The sequence below is a fragment of the Mytilus trossulus genome, chromosome 6 (genome assembly GCF_036588685.1).
Source record: "Mytilus trossulus isolate FHL-02 chromosome 6, PNRI_Mtr1.1.1.hap1, whole genome shotgun sequence".
Classification (NCBI taxonomy): domain Eukaryota; kingdom Metazoa; phylum Mollusca; class Bivalvia; order Mytilida; family Mytilidae; genus Mytilus; species Mytilus trossulus.
Window position 1 is genome coordinate 15,126,288 of NC_086378.1, and position 24,418 is coordinate 15,150,705.

The 24,418-nt window shown below is 34.4% G+C and overlaps 1 protein-coding gene across 1 annotated transcript in view; it reads right to left on the reverse strand.

Annotated features, from left to right (window-relative positions):
• LOC134722341 (fibrocystin-L-like) overlaps window positions 1–24,418 on the reverse strand; it is a 110,092-nt gene that overhangs the window by 35,443 nt on the left and 50,231 nt on the right. The window contains exons 21-23 of the mRNA XM_063585954.1: window positions 5,348–5,534; window positions 4,101–4,348; window positions 790–972 (exon numbers count right to left, since the gene is read on the reverse strand). Coding sequence (XP_063442024.1) covers window positions 790–972; window positions 4,101–4,348; window positions 5,348–5,534 — 618 coding nt within the window. The remainder of the gene's footprint in view (window positions 1–789; window positions 973–4,100; window positions 4,349–5,347; window positions 5,535–24,418) is intronic.

Genomic DNA, 24,418 nt, shown 5'->3' on the forward strand with positions numbered 1-24,418 from the left:
AAGGAGATATATGTTTGCTTCATGGTGTTTTTAATGTGGGATGTATTTTAAGTTTTTGATTCCTGAATGGAATTAAAGTGTTTGTGAAATGGATTTTTTTGGATATGTGAATAATTCTACAAGATGAATTATGTGTGGCGTAGTGTTTTCTAATGGGATATATTTTCATGTTATATTAAGATTCCTGAAATGGAATAGTAGTGATGCTGAGTTTCATTTAATATTCAGGATCTACTTCAATTGGAATTACTGTTAAAAATTTATTTTCAATATATCAAAAAAAGTACAAATGGCTTATAGTGAATAGAAATTTCAGTGCTTTATTCTTCATTATGAAAGTGGGATATACCAGCAATGATTTATTTGTGATTGTAAGCAAAATAAATAAATTTACAATAAATATCTTGATTAAAAAGAACAAATATTGTATTTAATGTAAAATGTCCCATACCTAAATAGAATAGTTCATTCAGGACATTAAACATGAGGAAAGCAAGCTAGCTACATGTATCATTCATTTAAATTAGCTCTGTCAAAAACAAACCAGGTAAATAAATCTACAGGTAGTTAAATGACCACCTGTTGATAATAGCTCTCACAATACCTATTGTACAATTTAAATGGACAAATTGTATTGACAATTTTTTAAACTGGTCAGGCAATAGGTAATTCTCTACCACAAAGCTTATTGGATAGGCACAGTAAAAAGAAAATTTATATTATCTGTAATTACAAAAATGTGTATTCTAATTTTCATATGCATCTTAATTAATGCAATAAAATGTGTACCATTTGGTGATGCTGCACTGATAAATCCATCATCTGGTAGAACCATGGATGTCAGGTTCACGGTCTGTCTAACACAAGGGTTAAAGTTATTTATATAGGGATAAGTTGTCCATGTCCATCGTATCGTATCACCTACTTTTGCGTTGGCATTCTTAGGAATCCATGCATAGCCCTTACCATGTACTGAAAACAAGAATTGATTGCATCAAATAATTGAAATACACCAATAGATTTTACATAAAACAATCATAAATAGAATGCTGGCTTTCATACATTTTTCTATGGAGGCTATAAAAGAAGAAATCATTAATAGTATGATTTATCGATAAAAAAAAAAAATTACATAAATACTGAACTCCAAGGTATATTCAAAAAGGGAAATTTAGCTATGAAAACTGACAAAAATAATGTAACTTGTATGTTAACAAGTAACAGAATTATAAAGAAACAACTGTCATAAATCAGAGCTTAAATGCCCTCAGAGTAGTAGTATAACGTTTGTATTTCCCCAACCTCTACTGGCTTGAAATAGAAACATGTTGAGCTGTCAGGTTCTGTAAAGTACCTATCACTAACAGTTACATACCCCATAGAAAATATCAATGGAATTCCAGTGGAATACCAGTTGATTCCACTGGAATTCCACTGGTTTACAGTGACTCATTTGAATTCCACTGGTAAATCATTTAAAACTAAAAATTCCAGTGGAATTTGATTGGTGATTCCACTGGAATGACATTTGAAAATTTTACCACTGTAATTCCACTGGAATAATGACATTTGAAAATTTTACCACTGTAATTCCACTGGAATACATTGTTGGGTTGCATGATTTATCATTTAGATACTGATGGCCATTTTTTGGGGTAGAAAAAGTATTTATATTATATTCTAATGACTATTCTCAGTACAATTCATTTGTACCTAGTCAAAATAATTATGATGTCTTAATTGAAAGGCAATTTAATTGTTGCTTTAATGACAACTTCTGCAGCAACGTGCAAAGAAAAAAAAATTAAATTGCCATTCTGTTCAAAAATGTTTTAATGCATCACCCTTATTTATTTCTTATATATTGAAATTTATCTGAATACTGCAGCCTCTCCCACCATACCGGCCAAATTAAGAAGACCCAGCAGATTTGCATTATATTAAATGGTTATTCCTTGAAATCGGATACCAGCCGGTATTGTTGTATTTAAATAATTATATCATTATAACTCATTCTCGAAAAATGGGCCTTGTCATCTGAAATGATTTAAAATTACTGTTTCATTTGTATAACTGTAACCTAATTTGTTCCGTCAATAAAATTCAATCAGGTCACCTAATAGTCCGAGGCTGTAATATCTGTTCACCTGTCAATTTCGTTTCATAACTCTTCTTTTTTATTGCGTTATGACAAGGTGTAACATTTATAACTTACAGCACACGTATATATGAGTATCATAGGTACCGTTTCGACCAATTGGAATAGATCATTTTATCTAATTATTCGTGAAATATCATAAATGTATGGTATTTTTATTTTTTTATTCCTGCAAAATAAAAAAATAAAATAAGATGAAATAGAAGTTGTAGCTGTATTTTAAGATAGATATTATATACAAAACTAAAATTTAAAAAGGAAAACGTATATTTTAATGAAAGTGAAATACATTTTCAAAACATTCTCAAACACCCATATTAAGGGGAAGTAACTCTTGTGATTTTAAATTTCTACAAACCGGCAAACCCCGCAAATCGGCTGTTTCCGTAGTCCAACGGACGACCGGTTTTGAGAAGTTCACTGAAATACCATTACAGGGACAAATCAACTTCGGGCCGATATTATATGGGACGAGATTGACACCTTGACTTAAACGCACTTGCAAATATGACGTCATATGATTACGCTGGATAACAAAAATGGAGAATCCAAACGCAGATGTTTTCAGATAAGTATTTGATTTAACATATAATGATTATGAAATACAATTTGTTGAGGCAATATAAAACATTTAGGATTTTAATCTGAGCAAAACACCAGAAAGTTTAGGCAGACAATAAATTAATGAAGAATGATAAATTGATATATTGTTGTCACATTCATAACAGACATATCGTAATCTGACATGTAAATGGTACATGGGTATATATGATAATCTGATATGTAGAAATTAAATTGTGTGAATAATATTCATCGTAAATTAACTTTGAAACGTTAATAATAATTTAAGTCGCCAGTTTTATCTTCAAGGGTTAAAGGGGGGGGGGGGGGGGGGGGGGGGGTACTAAATTTGAGTTTAACTTAAACTTCCAATGCAATTTAAGATGCATAATGCTGTTTCTATTGAATTTATTGCTTCATACAATCATTACCTCTTGAACAATTGATTCTTTGTGGATATTTTTGTACTTTTAGGGGATTAAATATGAGCTGCCAGCAATGATATGAAACAGATTTTATGCAGACTCCATTTTAATACCTTTATTCAGCAATTATAGTTGGAAGTACAGAGACAGCAAGTTTTGAATTACAGAAAGGAAGAGAAGTTTATATATCACACATAATTTTTATATTAGTTAATCAGTTTGTGGGTACGGTTTAAGCTGACCATATAGACACTGTTTTTATTCTACTTATACAAACCATGCAGGACATTTTTCTGTTCATGGATAGGATGTTAAAAATGTTATTTATTTGAATATGATCAGATCAATCATATGATGAATCACTATATTTTGTGTTTCTCAGAAGTAGTGATAAGGCCAGCAATAGGGCGTATATGTCAGAGTAGCAATTCCACTGGAACTGTAGTTATTCCACTGGAGTTGCAGCAAAATACCACTGGAATTACATTCGCATTCCACTGGAATAATTTGGCTGGAATTCCACTGGAATACAAGTGAAATAACACTGTAATTTCCACTGGAATTCCAGTGATTATCAGTGGAATAATTTGGCTGGAATCCAGTGAAATAACACTGGAATTTTCACTGTAATTCCAGTGGAAAGCCAATGTAGTTCCAGTGGAATTCCAGCCAAATTATTCCATTGATAATTACTGGAATTCCAGTGGAAATTACAATGGAATATCAGTGGTATTCCAGTGTAATTCCACTGATTTTTTTCTCTAGGGTATACATTATAACTCTGATCAGTTTTGCTGAAAATTTGAAGACAACAATGAAGTAAATAGTTTAAAATAACTCTGATAAGTTTTGTTATACATCTTATGCTAATATCATGATGATAAAAGTGTATGGTTAAAATATTGCCATATAAACAAGTTTGTGGTATGTCTTATAAATACTTGAATTGTCAATACCTTTATGTATTCCTTGATTGGTGATCTCCACAACATCTCCTGTATCTTGTATGGTACACTCAATCAGTGTCTCACTGGCCAAGTCTACATTACAGTCAGTGTCACCAACTTTAACCTCTGTCAGTGATTTATTTGTACTGAACCCAGCACCTGTTATTGTTACTCTGGTACCACCAAACAGGGATCCGGACTTAGGGAATACATTAGTCACTTTTAACAAATACTCTATTTCTGGAACCTTGTTCAAACTGAAGACATATATGAAAACATTTTTTAACTTGTATCTTCCATATATATAATATAACTATTACAAAAAATGTTAAATGAGGTATTATTATTATAGTTAACCGCTGTAACTTTAAAAGATCTTTCATTTGTTCAAATGACTGATCATAATCTCTCCCTAAAGTACAGCTCAGTATTGACCAAGAAATCTCTAAAAATAAATCCAACAGTACCTTACAGTTGTTACTTAATCTATGTCATTTTGTCTCAGGTGGAAAGTTCTCTTTGGCAATCATACCACATCTTCTAATTATCACGGAGAAGGATGATTTGAAAGAATTCAATTAAAACCTTATTGTAATTTCCAGTAAAAAAAATGTCAGACTTCAGCGTAGCAAATATAGATGGCAATTTTTGTTTATGCAATAGACTGAAAAGCCACTTGTCAGGCTAAAGTGCTAATAACTATTTTTTTTTTTGTATAGAGAAAATTATGTAAATTACTGAGCATTGCAATTAAGCTTCAAGTAGAGTAAATTTAAAACTACTGTAAACCAACTTATTTTAGCGGATACTTTATTTCGCTTTTTATCATTTCTAGGCCACTTCGAGGCTATTTAATTTCACGATTTAAAAATTTACATGATGTAGTTTAATAAGGAAAGATCAAAGATTTACATTTTCGCGACAATTCATATTCACCTTATTTTTCTACTCACAAAATTAAGTTGGTTTACAGTATTTCGGTTAAGAATTAGAATAAATTTAATTTTTGAATGGACTTTTTGTTGCGAATGAGAAATGACCATAAGTAATTACCTCTAGTAAATTTTAAATGAAATTGACAATTATGGCTCATGGTCATAAAATCAAGACCACTGACCCAAAAAAAAAATGGGGAAATAAAGACAAAATCAATTGAAAATTGGTGTATATTGTGCTTTAATAGACTTACAGACCAGTAATTACATGAAACATTGAGATCCACAAAAATCAATTTTAATGTTGCTTAATATGTATACCTGTTGACAGCTGCGCCATTAGTGGTACTAGCAAACACCCAGACTTTTTTAACTCCTTGTGACATGGATGGAAGAGTAGCTGTGATGGTATTGTCTGTAAATACAGCATCTGGTATTTCTGTATCTCCAATACGAAGAGTTCCACTATTAGAAAACCCAGAACCAGTAATAGTTAGTTGAGAACCACCTATTAATGAAATATGTAAAAAGTAAACATGTAAAATATATTTTTTTAAAAGTACAATGCTCATTGTCTTTTATGTGGCCTGTCAATCCATGTTCGCAAAGGTGCAAAAGGCATTTCCTGTAAAAAAAATAAGAGTACATCACAGTATAAAATCTTTCATTGGTTCATTGCTTTATATAATGCAAAAATAAACAAAAATGTGTCCAAAGTACACCGATGCCCCACTTGCACTATCCTTTTCCATGTTCCATGGACCGTGAAATTGGGTAATAATCTAATTTGGCATTAAAATAAGAAAGATTATATTATAGGGAACATGTGTACTAAGTTTCAAGTTGATTGGACTTCAATTTTATCAAAAACTACCTTGACCAAAAACTTTAACCTGAAATTCCCACTTTCATTTTCTATGTTCAGTGGACCGTGAAATTGGGGTCAAAAGTCTAATTTGGCTTTAAAATTAGAAAGATCATATCATAAGCAACAAGTGTATTAAGTTTCAAGTTGATTGGACTTCAGCTTCATCAAAAACTACCTTGACCAAAAACTTTAACCTGAAATTCCCACTTTCATTTTCTATGTTCAGTGGACTGTGAAATTGGGGTCAAAAGTCTAATTTGGCTTTAGACTTAGAAAGATCATATCATAAGCAACAAGTGTACTAAGTTTCAAGTTGATTGGACTTCAGCTTCATCAAAAACTACCTTGACCAAAAACTTTAACCTGAACGGATGAAGGGACGCACAGACGGACGAACAAACGAAAGAATGGAGCCACAGACCAGAAAACATAATGCCCCTCTACTATCGTAGGTGGGGCATAAAAAGAACTTCACATGTAAAGTGCAAGTTTCAAATAACTTCATCTACAACAAAAGGCTGAAAGGACAGCAGACTGGAATTATTAACATTTATTTGTGTCCTGGCATCACAAGACCCATACATGTGTGTACTTAGCTCCTGAACGGTGAAAGTGAAAATGGTCAATATCAAACCTGACTTACATTTTGTTACAACATTTTTTTGAAAAGCTTTTATAGTTGAATGGTTTATCAATTAAAGCAAGGATATGACTGGAAACAACATTTTTTTCAATTTTTTAAGAACCATAAACTCCTGAATGGTGAAAGTGAAAATCATCAATATCAAATTTGACCTCCATTTCGTCATTAGTAACAATATTTTAAAATTTGAAAAGCTTTGGTTGAATGGTTCATGAGTTTATGTAAATGCATGACTGGAAACACCATTTTTCAGTCTTTCAAGAACCATAACTCCTGAACAGGAAAAGTGAAAAGCGCCATTATTAAAATTGCAACTGTTTTGTTATCAGTGACAACATATTTAAATTTGAAAGGCTTTTGGTTGAAAAATTCATGAGTAAATACATGGACATGACTGAAAATGCAATTTTTCAATCTATAAAGAACTGTAACTTCTGAAGTTGTACAAGTCAAAATTGTCATTATTGAACTTGACCTCCATTTTGTCATCAGTAACAACTTATTTAAATTTGAAATGCTTTGGTTGAAAAATTCATGAGTAAATACATGGACATGACTGAAAACGCCATTTTTCAATCTTTCAAGAACTGTAACTTCTGAAGTTGTACAAGTCAAAATTGTCATTATTGAACTTGACCTCCATTTTGTCATCAGTAACAACTTATTTAAATTTGAAATGCTTTGGTTGAAAAATTCATGAGTAAATACATGGACATGACTGAAAACGCCATTTTTCAATCTTTCAAGAACTGTAACTTCTGAAGTTGTACAAGTCAAAATTGTCATTATTGAACTTGACCTCCATTTTGTCATCTGTATAACAACATATTTAAATTTGAAAAGCTTTGGTTGAAAAATTCATGAGTTAACATGATGATGAAAACAAACCTTACTTTAATACCTGCTCATTATAATCAAGGCTAATTGGTTGTCGGACAGCTGAAATTTACTTGTCAGGTGACAGGTTAACTAAATTTACACCAACACTGATTGGTCTCTGAAAGTTAGGCAGGTATTATTGCCAAGCAATGCTTTAAGTAATAAATCTACAAACAGGTTACACGGAAATAACGCTATACCGGGGCGACATGTCACAAACTAAGCCATCAAACCAATTTAAAAAAACCGAGGACTTTAATCATTTGGTTGGCAATCAAGCTCTTGATATTTAAATATACAGATTTGTTATTTAAACCTATAAAACAAGTAAATTCTAATTCTAATATCTGTTGCTTTTAAATTGATGTCTTTCACATTTGTATGGGTCAATTTTATATATATATAAGATAAGAAATCTTTCAGCATTATGATTAAAACCAAAGGAAAACAAACTAATTGTAATGAGCTTTTAAACAGAGATTTCATTTCCCAAAACTATTCCATAAATAACATTTCTAGGTCAGTTTTCATTTTCTATTTTCAGAAACATAAGCCCCAGATTATTTTTAAATTAGGATTCTAAATGTAAAATGATAGTGCCAGTGGGGCATCCGTGTACTATGGACACATTCTTGTTATTCATGTTTTAGAGATTGTGAATAAAACAAGATTGTATCCATAGATCACGGATGCCCCACTTGCACTATCATTTTACATGTTCACTGGACCGTGAAATTGGGGTCAATACTTTAATTTGGCATTAAAATTAGAAAGATCATATCATAGTTAACATGTGTACTAAGTTTCAAGTTGATGTGACTTCAAGTTCATCAAAAACTACCTTGACCAAACACTTTAACCTGAGCTTCACACTATCTTTTTCTTTGTTCAGTGGACCGTGAAATTGGGGTCAATACTTTAATTTGACATTAAAATTAGAAAGATCATATCATAGTTAACATGTGTACTAAGTTTCAAGTTGATTGGACTTCAAGTTCATCAAAAACTACCTTGACCAAAAACTTTAACCTGAGCTTCACACTATCTTTTTCTTTGTTCAGTGGAACGTGAAATTGGGGTCAATACTTTAATTTGACATTAAAATTAAAAAGATCATATCATAGGGAACATGTGTACAAAGTTTCAAATTGATTGGACTTCAACTTCATCAAAAACTACCTCGACCAAAAACTTTAACCTGAAGCGGGACGAACGAACGGACGAACAGAGGCACAGACCAGAAAACATAATGCCCCTCTACTATCATAGGTGGGGGCATAAAAAACATAATGCCCCTCTGCTATCGTAGGTGGGGCATAAAAAATATTCCCTTGAATTTGACAGTTGTAGAAAATTAACCCTGCATTTCAGTGCACTTAAATTTTTCTATTTCTGTTGGAACTAATATTCTATACCATTTATTCCGTTAGGAACATATTCTGTAATATTCATTTTGGTGGAAATAATATTCCAGAATATATTTTCCTTTTGGAACTTTCATCATGAAGGAATTTCTATTCCATGACAGGGTGTCGAAGCATCATTCCTTTTTTATTTGATGGTCTTAAATATATAATTTTGGAAATTTAACGTTACATAGTTACCAAAGCAAGTAACCAGTAAATAACAGTGTAAAATGTGGGTTGTTTACTTTCGCTGATGGTTACTTTCTTATATGCAATGAAATGTAGTGTGAAATTTTCACTGTAGCACTGGACAGGATTAAACTTTATTCATGCAAAGTATTTCTTTGGTTGAAATAAAGGTAAATACTGTAAAATTCTTAAAACAATGCCAATTTAACAAAGACTAAAAGGGGAAAAGCAATGGTGGTATTACACCTATATAAAAATGGCAGAATAATGGTATATTATGGTCAACTACATACGATATAGAACAAACTTTTCAATTTTGAATACTGTAATATGCATACCTAATACTCCCTCTGTAGTAGGACTAACGTTGGTTATCATGGGTGTAGTAGAAACATCATACTGTAATATACATACCTATTACTCCCTCTGTGGTAGGACTAACATTGGTTATCATGAATGTAGTAGAAACATCAAACTGTAATATACATACCTATTACTCCCTCTGTGGTAGGACTAACGTGGGTTATCATGGGTGTAGTAGAAACATCATACTGTAATATACATACCTATTACTCCCTCTGTGGTAGGACTAACGTTGGTTATCATGGGTGTAGTAGAAACATCATACTGTAATATACATACCTATTACTCCCTCTGTGGTAGGACTAACATTGGATATAGTGGGTGTAGTAGAAACATCATACTGTTATATACATACCTATTACTCCCTCTGTGGTAGGACTAACATTGGTTATCATGGGTGTAGTAGAAGCATCATACTGTAATATACATACCTATTACTCCCTCTGTGGTAGGACTAAAGTTGGTTATCATGGGTGTAGTAGAAACATCATATTGTAATATACATACCTATTGCTCCCTCTGTGGTAGGACTAATGTTGGTTATCATGGGTGTAGTAGAAACATCATATTGTAATATGCATACCTATTACTCCCTCTGTGGTAGGACTAACATTGGTTATTATGGGTGTAGTAGAAACATCATACTGTAATATACATACCTATTACTCCCTCTGTGGTAGGACTAACGTTGGTTATCATGGGTGTAGTAGAAATATCATACTGTAATATACATACCTATTACTCCCTCTGTGGTAGGACTAACGTGGGTTATCATGGGTGTAGTAGAAACATCATACTGTAATATACATACCTATTACTCCCTCTGTGGTAGGACTAACATTGGTTATCATGAATGTAGTAGAAACATCAAACTGTAATATACATACCTATTACTCCCTCTGTGGTAGGACTAACGTGGGTTATCATGGGTGTAGTAGAAACATCATATTGTAATATACATACCTATTACTCCCTCTGTGGAAGGACTAACATTGGTTATCACGGGTGTAGTAGAAACATCATACTGTAATATACATACCTATTACTCCCTCTGTGGTAGGACTAATGTTGGTTATCATGGGTGTAGTAGAAACATCATACTGTAATATACATACCTATTACTCCCTCTGTGGTAGGACTAACGTTGGTTATCATGGGTGTAGTAGAAATATCATACTGTAATATACATACCTATTACTCCCTCTGTGGTAGGACTAACGTGGGTTATCATGGGTGTAGTAGAAACATCATACTGTAATATACATACCTATTACTCCCTCTGTGGTAGGACTAACATTGGTTATCATGAATGTAGTAGAAACATCAAACTGTAATATACATACCTATTACTCCCTCTGTGGTAGGACTAACGTGGGTTATCATGGGTGTAGTAGAAACATCATACTGTAATATACATACCTATTACTCCCTCTGTGGTAGGACTAACGTTGGTTATCATGGGTGTAGTAGAAACATCATACTGTAATATACATACCTATTACTCCCTCTGTGGTAGGACTAACATTGGATATAGTGGGTGTAGTAGAAACATCATACTGTTATATACATACCTATTACTCCCTCTGTGGTAGGACTAACATTGGTTATCATGGGTGTAGTAGAAGCATCATACTGTAATATACATACCTATTACTCCCTCTGTGGTAGGACTAAAGTTGGTTATCATGGGTGTAGTAGAAACATCATATTGTAATATACATACCTATTACTCCCTCTGTGGTAGGACTAATGTTGGTTATCATGGGTGTAGTAGAAACATCATATTGTAATATGCATACCTATTACTCCCTCTGTGGTAGGACTAACATTGGTTATTATGGGTGTAGTAGAAACATCATACTGTAATATACATACCTATTACTCCCTCTGTGGTAGGACTAACGTTGGTTATCATGGGTGTAGTAGAAATATCATACTGTAATATACATACCTATTACTCCCTCTGTGGTAGGACTAACATTGGTTATCATGGGTGTAGTAGAAACATCATACTGTAATATACATACCTATTACTCCCTCTGTGGTAGGACTAACATTGGTTATCATGGGTGTAGTAGAAACATCATACTGTAATATACATACCTATTACTCCCTCTGTGGTAGGACTAACGTTGGTTATCATTGGTGTAGTAGAAACATCAAACTGTAATATACATACCTATTACTCCCTCTGTGGTAGGACTAACGTGGGTTATCATGGGTGTAGTAGAAACATCATACTGTAATATACATACCTATTACTCCCTCTGTGGTAGGACTAACATTGGTTATCATGAATGTAGTAGAAACATCAAACTGTAATATACATACCTATTACTCCCTCTGTGGTAGGACTAACGTGGGTTATCATGGGTGTAGTAGAAACATCATACTGTAATATACATACCTATTACTCCCTCTGTGGTAGGACTAACGTTGGTTATCATGGGTGTAGTAGAAACATCATACTGTAATATACATACCTATTACTCCCTCTGTGGTAGGACTAACGTTGGTTATCATGGGTGTAGTAGAAATATCATACTGTAATATACATACCTATTACTCCCTCTGTGGTAGGACTAACATTGGTTATCATGGGTGTAGTAGAAACATCATACTGTAATATACATACCTATTACTCCCTCTGTGGTAGGACTAACATTGGTTATCATGGGTGTAGTAGAAACATCATACTGTAATATACATACCTATTACTCCCTCTGTGGTAGGACTAACGTTGGTTATCATTGGTGTAGTAGAAACATCAAACTGTAATATACATACCTATTACTCCCTCTGTGGTAGGACTAACGTGGGTTATCATGGGTGTAGTAGAAACATCATACTGTAATATACATACCTATTACTCCCTCTGTGGTAGGACTAACATTGGTTATCATGAATGTAGTAGAAACATCAAACTGTAATATACATACCTATTACTCCCTCTGTGGTAGGACTAACGTGGGTTATCATGGGTGTAGTAGAAACATCATACTGTAATATACATACCTATTACTCCCTCTGTGGTAGGACTAACGTTGGTTATCATGGGTGTAGTAGAAACATCATACTGTAATATACATACCTATTACTCCCTCTGTGGTAGGACTAACATTGGATATAGTGGGTGTAGTAGAAACATCATACTGTTATATACATACCTATTACTCCCTCTGTGGTAGGACTAACATTGGTTATCATGGGTGTAGTAGAAGCATCATACTGTAATATACATACCTATTACTCCCTCTGTGGTAGGACTAAAGTTGGTTATCATGGGTGTAGTAGAAACATCATATTGTAATATACATACCTATTACTCCCTCTGTGGTAGGACTAATGTTGGTTATCATGGGTGTAGTAGAAACATCATATTGTAATATGCATACCTATTACTCCCTCTGTGGTAGGACTAACATTGGTTATTATGGGTGTAATAGAAACATCATACTGTAATATACATACCTATTACTCCCTCTGTGGTAGGACTAACGTTGGTAATCATGGGTGTAGTAGAAATATCATACTGTAATATACATACCTATTACTCCCTCTGTGGTAGGACTAACATTGGTTATCATGGGTGTAGTAGAAACATCATACTGTAATATACATACCTATTACTCCCTCTGTGGTAGGACTAACATTGGTTATCATGGGTGTAGTAGAAACATCATACTGTAATATACATACCTATTACTCCCTCTGTGGTAGGACTAACGTTGGTTATCATGGGTGTAGTAGAAATATCATACTGTAATATACATACCTATTACTCCCTCTGTGGTAGGACTAACGTGGGTTATCATGGGTGTAGTAGAAACATCATACTGTAATATACATACCTATTACTCCCTCTGTGGTAGGACTAACGTTGGTTATCATTGGTGTAGTAGAAACATCATATTGTAATATACATACCTATCACTCCCTCTGTGGTAGGACTAACGTTGGTTATCATGGGTGTAGTAGAAACATCATACTGTAATATACATACCTATTACTCCCTCTGTTATAGGACTAACATTGGTTATCATGAATGTAGTAGAAACATCATACTGTAATATACATACCTATTACTCCCTCTGTGGTAGGACTAACGTTGGTTATCATGGGTGTAGTAGAAGCATCATACTGTAATATACATACCTATTACTCCCTCTGTGGTAGGACTAACGTTGGTTATCATGGGTATAGTAGAAACATCATACTGTAATATACATACCTATTACTCCCTCTGTGGTAGGACTAACGTTGGTTATCATGGGTGTAGTAGAAGCATCATACTGTAATATACATACCTATTACTCCCTCTGTGGTAGGACTAACGTTGGTTATCATGGGTGTAGTAGAAATATCATACTGTAATATACATACCTATTACTCCCTCTGTGGTAGGACTAACATTGGTTATCATGGGTGTAGTAGAAACATCATACTGTAATATACATACCTATTACTCCCTCTGTGGTAGGACTAACGTTGGTTATCATGGGTGTAGTAGAAATATCATACTGTAATATACATACCTATTACTCCCTCTGTGGTAGGACTAACGTGGGTTATCATGGGTGTAGTAGAAACATCATACTGTAATATACATACCTATTACTCCCTCTGTGGTAGGACTAACGTTGGTTATCATTGGTGTAGTAGAAACATCATATTGTAATATACATACCTATCACTCCCTCTGTGGTAGGCAGGCCTCTACATTATCATTTTTTCTCACTTGTCCCTTCGGACAAGTTGCAAAAAAATCAACTTGTCCGAACTCTTAACTCACTTGTCCGAATTTATAATTGAAAACCCTCCATATTGATGATACATGTTATATGCAATAATAACATTTGCCTTTGATTGCACCTAATAAAGATCAATAAAGGGAGCATTTTGTTATGTTATCATGAATACCACATCAATTTTAATTTTATAATTTCAGAATGAGGGATTATTTGCAAGACTGAGCTCTGTGACTCATTGTCACTATCATGTGTCAATCATTAAATCATATCTCTTTCCATATCACTAGGTTCTCCTATTCATGGACCTATATTCATTAATTATATGCAGATTTTCCTGAAATCACAATCATCTATCTCACATATGTGTCCTTTCTTTAAATTGCAATGATAAACTTAACACAACTATTTTGAATTTACATAATCTTAATACCTTGTTGCAAATAACTGCTTCCTTCAAGCATGAAAATAATTATTTTGAGGAAAAATCAAATATTTGTTTTTCTATGTTGTTGGTTTAGCTTTACAGTTAAAATATATATATAACCATACATGTACATTGTTGGCTTTTTTCAAAACTACTTCTACCCTTTTTTATTGGGAAAATATGCATCATTTTCATCAAATTGGGAAATTTAAAATAAACCATGAATTTGAATGAAACTTAAATTTACAGACCCATTTTTAAGAGTTAAACACTGCTTTAAAATAAGACCCCATTTGTCAGTGATGATACACAATGTACATAAATAGACTGATTCTGAAGTAGTGGTATGGTTTAAACCAAATACACCTGGCACCTTGTTTACAACTAAACCTTTTTTAATTTATTGATGGTGCCAAACAGGATTTTACAATTTATTTTGATTTTTACATACATTGATATATTATCATGAAGTAAATAAAACATTTTAGTAAAAATTCTGCCTCTTTAGATTTTATTTAATTTTAACATCTTAACTTGTTATTTTAACATATAGATCTTATTAAATAAAACCTTTTTTAATTTGATGTTATGCCTAAAAGCAAAATCAAATGATACAAACTTTAAATTAAAATTTTAAAGTTTAGGTAAAACTCCATATCATGCATATGGAGGTGCTCCTAATTCAAGAGGCTTATAAGAAGAAACATTTACATTGGTTTCCTTCCCCTTACTTATTTCCCCTGGTCAATGGCTGTCAGGAATCCGGGTCCGTTCGCGCCCATTCACGTTCGCACCCACTCATGTTCGCCCCCTTTCACTTTCGCACCCCACATGTTCGCACCCAAAGTCTGTTCGCACCCTACATGTTCGCGCCCAATTTTAATTGGTTTTGTCAGAGACATATAGTATATGTCTCTGGTTTTGTGTTTGATAACTTTGCAATCAAGTTTTGGCAAGTAGAATTATTAAAAGTATAATTGATTTCATTGTCTCAAAATAAAGCGAGACAGCATTTTTTAAGTGTTGAATAAATCTTAATGATGTTTTTTTAGAGCGTATTGTTAAAAATAATAATATTTCTTTCTATGATTGAAGTGGGATTCTGTCAACGTTTTATTTTGTGTTGAATAACACTTAATCATGTTTTGTTTATTGTATTGCCTATAACTTTGTTGCATTGACTTGTTTCAAAATGAAGTGAGATTCTGACTACGTTTTTTTTTGTGAGTTGAATAAATTTAATCATGTTTTGGTTTATATAATAGTGTATTGCTATATTTCATTATTTCATTGTTTCAGATCAAAGGGACCAAGCTGTTATTAAAAACAATTATCTTTTGGGTTTAATTTATCATATACAATATTCAATCTTTTACTCATACCAAGCTACAAATACATTCAGTATTTACGTCAAAGCAATTAAAAACAACAATCCTGATTTTCCAAATATTCAGCTGGAATTTGAATTAAAATTGGGCGCGAACGTGTAGAGTGCGAACGGACCTTGGGTGCGAACGTGTTAGGTGCGAAAGTATATTGGGCGCGAACGGACCTGATACCGGCTGTCAGCATGTTCAAATACGTTCAGTCAGAGACATATTATACAAGTTTATATGTCTCTGGTCCAATCAATGAATATTTATTTCATTTTGTATGATCAATAAAACAATCATTCATATATTTAGGAATGTATAAGTCTTGAATATAAATCTTTTAACATCTGACATCGATTATTTCACTTGTCCCATCGGACAAGTAGTATGATGAATCTACTTGCCCGACACCTATTTCCACTTGTCCCGGACAATCGGACAAACGGTAATGTCGAGCCCTGGTAGGACTAACGTTGGTTATCATGGGTGTAGTAGAAACATCATACTGTAATATACATACCTATTACTCCCTCTGTTATAGGACTAACATTGGTTATCATGAATGTAGTAGAAACATCATACTGTAATATACATACCTATTACTCCCTCTGTGGTAGGACTAACGTTGGTTATCATGGGTGTAGTAGAAGCATCATACTGTAATATACATACCTATTACTCCCTCTGTGGTAGGACTAACGTTGGTTATCATGGGTATAGTAGAAACATCATACTGTAATATACATACCTATTACTCCCTCTGTGGTAGGACTAACGTTGGTTATCATGGGTGTAGTAGAAGCATCATACTGTAATATACATACCTATTACTCCCTCTGTGGTAGGACTAACGTTGGTTATCATGGGTGTAGTAGAAATATCATACTGTAATATACATACCTATTACTCCCTCTGTGGTAGGACTAACGTTGGTTATCATGGGTGTAGTAGAAATATCATACTGTAATATACATACCTATTACTCCCTCTGTGGTAGGACTAACATTGGTTATCATGGGTGTAGTAGAAGCATCATACTGTAATATACATACCTATTACTCCCTCTGTGGTAGGACTAACATTGGTTATCATGGGTGTAGTAGAAACATTATATTGTAATATACATACCTATCACTCCCTCTGTGGTAGGACTAACATTGGTTATCATGGGTGTAGTAGAAATATCATACTGTAATATACATACCTATTACTCCCTCTGTGGTAGGACTAACGTTGGTTATCATGGGTGTAGTAGAAACATCATACTGTAATATACATACCTATTACTCCCTCTGTGGTAGGACTAACGTTGGTTATCATGGGTGTAGTAGAAACATTATATTGTAATATACATACCTATCACTCCCTCTGTGGTAGGACTAACATTGGTTATCATGGATGTAGTAGAAACATCATACTGTAATATACATACCTATTACTCCCTCTGTGGTAGGACTAACGTTGGTTATCATGGGTATAGTAGAAACATTATATTGTAATATACATACCTATTACTCCCTCTGTGGTAGGACTAACATTGGTTATTATGGGTGTAGTAGAAACATCATACTGTAATATACATACCTATTACTCCCTCTGTGGTAGGACTAACGTTGGTTATCATGGGTGTAGTAGAAATATCATACTGTAATATACATACCTATTACTCCCTCTGTGGTAGGACTAACATTGGTTATCATGGGTGTAGTAGAAACATCATACTGTAATATACATACCTATTACTCCCTCTGTGGTAGGACTAACATTGGTTATCATGGGTGTAGTAGAAACATCATACTGTAATATACATACCTATTACTCCCTCTGTGGTAGGACTAACGTTGGTTATCATGGGTGTAGTAGAAATATCATACTGTAATATACATACCTATTACTCCCTCTGTGGTAGGACTAACGTGGGTTATCATGGGTGTAGTAGAAACATCATACTGTAATATACATACCTATTACTCCCTCTGTGGTAGGACTAACGTTGGTTATCATTGGTGTAGTAGAAACATCATATTGTAATATACATACCTATCACTCCCTCTGTGGTAGGACTAACGTTGGTTATCATGGGTGTAGTAGAAACATCATACTGTAATATACATACCTATTACTCCCTCTGTTATAGGACTAACATTGGTTATCATGAATGTAGTAGAAACATCATACTGTAATATACATACCTATTACTCCCTCTGTGGTAGGACTAACGTTGGTTATCATGGGTGTAGTAGAAGCATCATACTGTAATATACATACCTATTACTCCCTCTGTGGTAGGACTAACGTTGGTTATCATGGGTATAGTAGAAACATCATACTGTAATATACATACCTATTACTCCCTCTGTGGTAGGACTAACGTTGGTTATCATGGGTGTAGTAGAAGCATCATACTGTAATATACATACCTATTACTCCCTCTGTGGTAGGACTAACGTTGGTTATCATGGGTGTAGTAGAAATATCATACTGTAATATACATACCTATTACTCCCTCTGTGGTAGGACTAACATTGGTTATCATGGGTGTAGTAGAAACATCATACTGTAATATACATACCTATTACTCCCTCTGTGGTAGGACTAACGTTGGTTATCATGGGTGTAGTAGAAATATCATACTGTAATATACATACCTATTACTCCCTCTGTGGTAGGACTAACGTGGGTTATCATGGGTGTAGTAGAAACATCATACTGTAATATACATACCTATTACTCCCTCTGTGGTAGGACTAACGTTGGTTATCATTGGTGTAGTAGAAACATCATATTGTAATATACATACCTATCACTCCCTCTGTGGTAGGACTAACGTTGGTTATCATGGGTGTAGTAGAAACATCATACTGTAATATACATACCTATTACTCCCTCTGTTATAGGACTAACATTGGTTATCATGAATGTAGTAGAAACATCATACTGTAATATACATACCTATTACTCCCTCTGTGGTAGGACTAACGTTGGTTATCATGGGTGTAGTAGAAGCATCATACTGTAATATACATACCTATTACTCCCTCTGTGGTAGGACTAACGTTGGTTATCATGGGTATAGTAGAAACATCATACTGTAATATACATACCTATTACTCCCTCTGTGGTAGGACTAACGTTGGTTATCATGGGTGTAGTAGAAGCATCATACTGTAATATACATACCTATTACTCCCTCTGTGGTAGGACTAACGTTGGTTATCATGGGTGTAGTAGAAATATCATACTGTAATATACATACCTATTACTCCCTCTGTGGTAGGACTAACGTTGGTTATCATGGGTGTAGTAGAAATATCATACTGTAATATACATACCTATTACTCCCTCTGTGGTAGGACTAACGTTGGTTATCATGGGTGTAGTAGAAATATCATACTGTAATATACATACCTATTACTCCCTCTGTGGTAGGACTAACATTGGTTATCATGGGTGTAGTAGAAGCATCATACTGTAATATACATACCTATTACTCCCTCTGTGGTAGGACTAACATTGGTTATCATGGGTGTAGTAGAAACATTATATTGTAATATACATACCTATCACTCCCTCTGTGGTAGGACTAACATTGGTTATCATGGGTATAGTAGAAACATTATATTGTAATATACATACCTATCACTCCCTCTGTGGTAGGACTAACATTGGTTATCATGGGTGTAGTAGAAACATCATACTGTAATATACATACCTATTACTCCCTCTGTGGTAGGACTAACGTTGGTTATCATGGGTATAGTAGAAACATTATATTGTAATATACATACCTATTACTCCCTCTGTGGTAGGACTAACATTGGTTATTATGGGTGTAGTAGAAACATCATACTGTAATATACATACCTATTACTCCCTCTGTGGTAGGACTAACGTTGGTTATCATGGGTGTAGTAGAAATATCATACTGTAATATACATACCTATTACTCCCTCTGTGGTAGGACTAACATTGGTTATCATGGGTGTAGTAGAAACATCATACTGTAATATACATACCTATTACTCCCTCTGTGGTAGGACTAACATTGGTTATCATGGGTGTAGTAGAAACATCATACTGTAATATACATACCTATTACTCCCTCTGTGGTAGGACTAACGTTGGTTATCATGGGTGTAGTAGAAATATCATACTGTAATATACATACCTATTACTCCCTCTGTGGTAGGACTAACGTGGGTTATCATGGGTGTAGTAGAAACATCATACTGTAATATACATACCTATTACTCCCTCTGTGGTAGGACTAACGTTGGTTATCATTGGTGTAGTAGAAACATCATATTGTAATATACATACCTATCACTCCCTCTGTGGTAGGACTAACGTTGGTTATCATGGGTGTAGTAGAAACATCATACTGTAATATACATACCTATTACTCCCTCTGTTATAGGACTAACATTGGTTATCATGAATGTAGTAGAAACATCATACTGTAATATACATACCTATTACTCCCTCTGTGGTAGGACTAACGTTGGTTATCATGGGTGTAGTAGAAGCATCATACTGTAATATACATACCTATTACTCCCTCTGTGGTAGGACTAACGTTGGTTATCATGGGTATAGTAGAAACATCATACTGTAATATACATACCTATTACTCCCTCTGTGGTAGGACTAACGTTGGTTATCATGGGTGTAGTAGAAGCATCATACTGTAATATACATACCTATTACTCCCTCTGTGGTAGGACTAACGTTGGTTATCATGGGTGTAGTAGAAATATCATACTGTAATATACATACCTATTACTCCCTCTGTGGTAGGACTAACATTGGTTATCATGGGTGTAGTAGAAACATCATACTGTAATATATATACCTATTACTCCCTCTGTGGTAGGACTAACGTTGGTTATCATGGGTGTAGTAGAAATATCATACTGTAATATACATACCTATTACTCCCTCTGTGGTAGGACTAACGTGGGTTATCATGGGTGTAGTAGAAACATCATACTGTAATATACATACCTATTACTCCCTCTGTGGTAGGACTAACGTTGGTTATCATTGGTGTAGTAGAAACATCATATTGTAATATACATACCTATCACTCCCTCTGTGGTAGGACTAACGTTGGTTATCATGGGTGTAGTAGAAACATCATACTGTAATATACATACCTATTACTCCCTCTGTTATAGGACTAACATTGGTTATCATGAATGTAGTAGAAACATCATACTGTAATATACATACCTATTACTCCCTCTGTGGTAGGACTAACGTTGGTTATCATGGGTGTAGTAGAAGCATCATACTGTAATATACATACCTATTACTCCCTCTGTGGTAGGACTAACGTTGGTTATCATGGGTATAGTAGAAACATCATACTGTAATATACATACCTATTACTCCCTCTGTGGTAGGACTAACGTTGGTTATCATGGGTGTAGTAGAAGCATCATACTGTAATATACATACCTATTACTCCCTCTGTGGTAGGACTAACGTTGGTTATCATGGGTGTAGTAGAAATATCATACTGTAATATACATACCTATTACTCCCTCTGTGGTAGGACTAACGTTGGTTATCATGGGTGTAGTAGAAACATCATACTGTAATATACATACCTATTACTCCCTCTGTGGTAGGATTAACGTTGGTTATCATGGGTGTAGTAGAAACATCATACTGTAATATACATACCTATTACTCCCTCTGTGGTAGGACTAACATTGGTTATCATGGGTGTAGTAGAAGCATCATATTGTAATATACATACCTATTACTCCCTCTGTGGTAGGACTAACGTTGGTTATCATGGGTATAGTAGAAACATCATATTGTAATATACATACCTATTACTCCCTCTGTGGTAGGACTAACGTTGGTTATCATGGGTGTAGTAGAAATATCATACTGTAATATACATACCTATTACTCCCTCTGTGGTAGGACTAAAGTTGGTTATCATGAGTATAGTAGAAACATCATATTGTAATATACATACCTATTACTCCCTCTGTGGTAGGACTAACGTTGGTTATCATGGGTGTAGTAGAAACATCAAACTGTAATATACATACCTATTACTCCCTCTGTGGTAGGACTAACATTGGTTATCATGGGTGTAGTAGAAGCATCATACTGTAATATACATACCTATTACTCCCTCTGTGGTAGGACTAACGTTGGTTATCATGGGTGTAGTAGAAACATCATACTGTAATATACATACCTATTACTCCCTCTGTGGTAGGACTAATGCTGGTTAGCATGGGTGTAGTAGAAGCATCATACTGTAATATACATACCTATTACTCCCTCTGTGGTAGGACTAACGTTGGTTATCATGGGTGTAGTAGAAACATCAAACTGTAATATACATACCTATTACTCCCTCTGTGGTAGGACTAACATTGGTTATCATGGGTGTAGTAGAAGCATCATACTGTAATATACATACCTATTACTCCCTCTGTGGTAGGACTAACGTTGGTTATCATGGGTGTAGTAGAAACATCATACTGTAATATACATACCTATTACTCCCTCTGTGGTAGGACTAATGCTGGTTAGCATGGGTGTAGTAGAAGCACCATACTGTAATATACATACCTATTACTCCCTCTGTGGTAGGACTAACGTTGGTTATCATGGGTGTAGTAGAAACATCATATTGTAATATACATACCTATCACTCCCTCTGTCGTAGGACTAACGTTGGTTATCATGGGTGTAGTAGAAACATCATACTGTAATATACATACCTATCACTCCCTCTGTGGTAGGACTAACATTGGTTATCATGGGTGTAGTAGAAACATCATACTGTAATATACATACCTATTACTCCCTCTGTGGTAGGACTAACGTTGGTTATCATGGGTATAGTAGAAACATTATATTGTAATATACATACCTATTACTCCCTCTGTGGTAGGACTAACGTTGGTTATCATGGGTATAGTAGAAACATCATACTGTAATATACATACCTATTACTCCCTCTGTGGTAGGACTAACGTTGGTTATCATGGGTGTAGTAGAAACATCATACTGTAATATACATACATATTACTCCCTCTGTGGTAGGACTAACGTTGGTTATCATGGGTATAGTAGAAACATTATATTGTAATATACATACCTATTACTCCCTCTGTGGTAGGACTAACGTTGGTTATCATGGGTGTAGTAGAAACATCATACTGTAATATACATACCTATTACTCCCTCTGTGGTAGGACTAACGTTGGTTATCATGGGTATAGTAGAAACATTATATTGTAATATACATACCTATTACTCCCTCTGTGGTAGGACTAACGTTGGTTATCATGGGTGTAGTAGAAACATCATACTGCAATATACATACCTATTACTCCCTCTGTGGTAGGACTAACGTTGGTTATCATGGGTATAGTAGAAACATCATACTGTAATATACATACCTATCACTCCCTCTGTGGTAGGACTAACATTGGTTATCATGGGTGTAGTAGAAACATTATATTGTAATATACATACCTATCACTCCCTCTGTGGTAGGACTAACATTGGTTATCATGGGTAAAGTAGAAACATTATATTGTAATATACATACCTATCACTCCCTCTGTGGTAGGACTAACATTGGTTATCATGGGTGTAGTAGAAACATCATACTGTAATATACATACCTATTACTCCCTCTGTGGTAGGACTAACGTTGGTTATCATGGGTGTAGTAGAAACATCATATTGTAATATACATACCTATTACTCCCTCTGTGGTAGGACTAACGTTGGTTATCATGGGTGTAGTAGAAACATCATACTGTTATATACATACCTATTACTCCCTCTGTGGTAGGACTAACGTTGGTTATCATGGGTGTAGTAGAAACATCATACTGTTATAAACATACCTATTACTCCCTCTGTGGTAGGACTAACGTTGGTTATCATGAGTATAGTAGAAACATCATATTGTAATATACATACCTATTACTCCCTCTGTGGTAGGACTAACATTGGTTATCATGGGTGTAGTAGAAATATCATACTGTAATATACATACCTATTACTCCCTCTGTGGTAGGACTAACGTTGGTTATCATGAGTATAGTAGAAACATCATATTGTAATATACATACCTATTACTCCCTCTGTGGTAGGACTAACGTTGGTTATCATGGGTGTAGTAGAAATATCATACTGTAATATACATTCCTATTACTCCCTCTGTGGTAGGACTAACATTGGTTATCATGGGTGTAGTAGAAACATCATACTGTAATATACATACCTATTACTCCCTCTGTGGTAGGACTAACGTTGGTTATCATGGGTGTAGTAGAAATATCATACTGTAATATACATTCCTATTACTCCCTCTGTGGTAGGACTAACATTGGTTATCATGGGTGTAGTAGAAACATCATACTGTTATATACATACCTATTACTCCCTCTGTGGTAGAACTAACGTTGGTTATCATGGGTGTAGTAGAAACATCATACTGTAATATAC